The sequence below is a fragment of the Plasmodium reichenowi genome, chromosome 13 (genome assembly GCF_001601855.1).
Source record: "Plasmodium reichenowi strain SY57 chromosome 13, whole genome shotgun sequence".
Taxonomy (NCBI): domain Eukaryota; phylum Apicomplexa; class Aconoidasida; order Haemosporida; family Plasmodiidae; genus Plasmodium; species Plasmodium reichenowi.
In genome coordinates this window covers 1,246,451-1,249,949 of record NC_033658.1, presented here as the reverse complement: position 1 = coordinate 1,249,949, position 3,499 = coordinate 1,246,451, and the positions used below count along the sequence as shown (strand labels likewise).

The 3,499-nt window shown below is 17.9% G+C and overlaps 1 protein-coding gene across 1 annotated transcript; it reads right to left on the bottom strand.

Annotated features, from left to right (window-relative positions):
* Positions 1-880: 880 nt before the first annotated feature.
* PRSY57_1330500 (hypothetical protein) lies at positions 881-2,866 on the bottom strand (the record flags this gene model as incomplete). The annotated part of the gene is made up of 1 exon (XM_020115186.1): positions 881-2,866. One exon carries the CDS (start codon positions 2,864-2,866, stop codon positions 881-883), a length of 1,986 nt encoding a protein of 661 aa, XP_019970109.1.
* Positions 2,867-3,499: the final 633 nt, after the last annotated feature.

The window sequence follows — 3,499 nt, the reverse complement described above, 5'->3', positions numbered from 1 at the left end:
CATCCAGTTTATGTATATACTAATTATATGTCTCTTTATTTTATTTTATTTTATATTATTTTTTTTTTTTTTTGTCTTGACGTCATCCTATATTTTTATTTTTCCTTCATAGAAAAAGCAAACAAAAAATTCCCATCCCAGAAAAGAAGTCAGATGGAGCAAATAAAAAAAAAATATGAATAAGTTGTTACTTTTTTTTTTAAAATGTATATATATATATATATATATATATATATATATATATATATATATATAATATATTATTTAAAAAGAAACATTATGTTTATATAAATAGTTTTATTTTTATTTTTATTTTTCTTTTTTTTTTACATTATTATTTTTTAAAAACAATTTTTTAATTACTAAAATGTCTTAAGTATATAAATCAATCAAAATATATTATATATATATATATATTATGTAATTTTTTAAAAATTAAAAAAAATAAAAAATAATAACACATATAAAAAATATGACAAATTGAGAAAAATATAAACAATCAAAAGATAATCATATATATATATATATATATATATATATATATATATATATATATATATATATATTGTTGTATATTTATTTATATTTATATTTATATTTATTTTTTGTATGTGGAAATATAAACTTTCCATTATATAAATCAAAATAATAAAACATGTCTAAAATTAATCGATTCAATAATGATGTAATTTAAAAAAATCTACAAAATAAAACAAAAATATAAATATATAACCGTCTAAATATAAGAACATTCTTATAATTAGTTAAGTATGATTTTAATATAACATTTTCTTCACACCTTAGAAAAAAATTAGAAAAACTTTGTATATATTTGTATATATTTATCTCATATATTTCATATATTTCATATATTTCCTTTTTAATAATTTTCATCCATGGTTGTTCTTTTTTCACACAATACATTTTCTATATCTTTATTTTTTAACCATAAAAACATATCGTTTTTTTCACTGTCCTCATCACTAAATATATCTTTGCTTTCTTCATATAAATTGGAATTTATATCTTCCTGTTGATTATTTACAATTTGTTCTTTATATATATCATTCATTGTATTATAAAACCAGTCGAACTTGTTTGTGTAATTTGCATCTTTTATATTTTTATTACTTTTTTGTTTAAATTTTTTTATAAGTTTACTATTTTTTTTTTTGGTAATATTTATGTCCTTATCACCATAATCTCCGTTTTTATTATTTTCTAAATTATCATCCTCTATAAAAGGTTTGTTATTATTTTCGTTGTTTATATTGACATCTTCTTTGTCATTAAATGTAACTATGCATTCATTATTATTATCATCATTTTTATTATTATCATCATTTTTATTGTTATCATCATTTTTATTATTATCCTCATAATTTTTATTATTATTATCATTTTTATTATCATCATCATTTTTATTATCATCATCATTTTTATTATTATCATCATTTTTATTATCATCATCATTTTTATTATCATCATCATTTTTATTATCATCATCATTTTTATTATCATCATCATCATTTTGTTTTTCCCATAAAACCTCATGGAAGTCACTATTACAATTTACATAATTATTACATTTGTTATAGTTCATGTATTCATTCATATTATCTAATATTTCTTGTGCTTGATTTTTTTTTGTTCTTTTGTAATCATTTATTTTTTGTATGCTATCATTTTGATCCTTACAATTATCCATATTATTAATATCTATATTTTCCATACTGGGTACTTGTTTATTTTTTTGTAAAATATCCCCGTTCATTAACATCTCTTTATTGTTTAAAAGTAAATGTGAAGCATCATAATTAATGATATTTAATTTAGATTCCTGTAATATCTCTTTATCTACATTTTTTAAAATATTATATATTTTATCAATAATATATATTTGATTATTATTATATAAATCTTCAATTAAATTAGAGATATAATCTTCATCGTTCTTACAATTTTTTTTCATATCGTCTATTAATTCTTGGAGTAATTTTATTTCTTTCTCATTCATATTATCAAATCGTAAGTTTTCTGAGTTATCTATGGAAAGATAATTGGTTAAATAATCATTTGGTGTATCATCATTTGGTGTATCATCATTTGGTGTATCATCATTTGGTGTATCATCATTTGGTGTATTATCATTTGTTATATTGTCATTTGTTATATCATCATTAGTTATATCATCATTAGTTATATCATCATTTGTTATATCATCATTTGTTATATCATCATTCATTATATCATCATTTGTTATATCATCATTCATTATATCACCATTTATTATATCGTCATGTTTCTCTTTCTTACGATATACCATTCCTTTTGTTACATCCTTTTTTATCATATAAGATTTTCTTTCCAACTTCTTTAATACATCATTTTTTTTTTTTTTTTTTAAATTATCCTCCTGCATTTTTTGAAAATATTCCTTTAAATATTTGACCGTACCTTGCCTTTCCTTTTTAAATTTTATATATGAATACTTTTCATTATCTCTTATAGATTCTATTATTTGTTTATTATTATTTTTATTCCTTCTGTTTAATAAATGTAAAGCTTCTTTTTGTCTTTTATGTTCGTTTTCTTCACATGATTTTTTATATTTATAAAATTCATCGAATGTTCGATATATAACTTTATTCTTATTTGCTACATAACAATTATCATCATTTTTACTTAAACACTTATTTCGTTTTTCTACAATTTCTTTTTCTTTTAATAATATCTTTTCTCTTAATTTTATAAAGTCTTCATAAAAACATATGCTCTTTCCCACAACGTTGCTTTTGTTCTTCCCCCATTTTTCAAAAACATTTTTTTCTTTTATATCAATATCTTGGATAGTTTCCCCATTCATTATATGAATTAGGTAAATATATTAATATGTAGATATATAAATATGGACATTTATAAATATGTATATATATATCAATATATTAATATGTAGATATATTAATATAACCCTTCTTTTGGCTAGTCCAAAAAAAGATTTTTATTAAGATGTTAATTGCTTCTTATTTTTTATACTTTTGATTATTATTAATTTTTTTTTATTTTTTTTTATTTTTTTTTTTTATTTCTTTGATAATAATAAATAGTAATATGTACAAATATATATCTATCCTTTCTCCTTTTGCTATTAATCTAATAATATGATATAAAATTATTTTTACTTTGAATATTTTATGTTCACAGGAAATAATCAATATAAATAAATAAATAAATAAATATATATATATATATATATATACAATACATTTATTGTATTGTACATAATATTATATATTCCTTTTTGAAGAAATTAAAAAAAAAAAAAAAAAAAAAATTAAAACATGCATAAATAAATATATTAAATATTGATGTATTGAAATTATTACAACTCTTATATTTTCCTTCTTTTAAAGTTTGAAACATATTTATCCTTCTAACAATTTTTTAAAAAGTATAAATAAATATATAAAAATATAAATTTTAATGGTCTATAATTTTA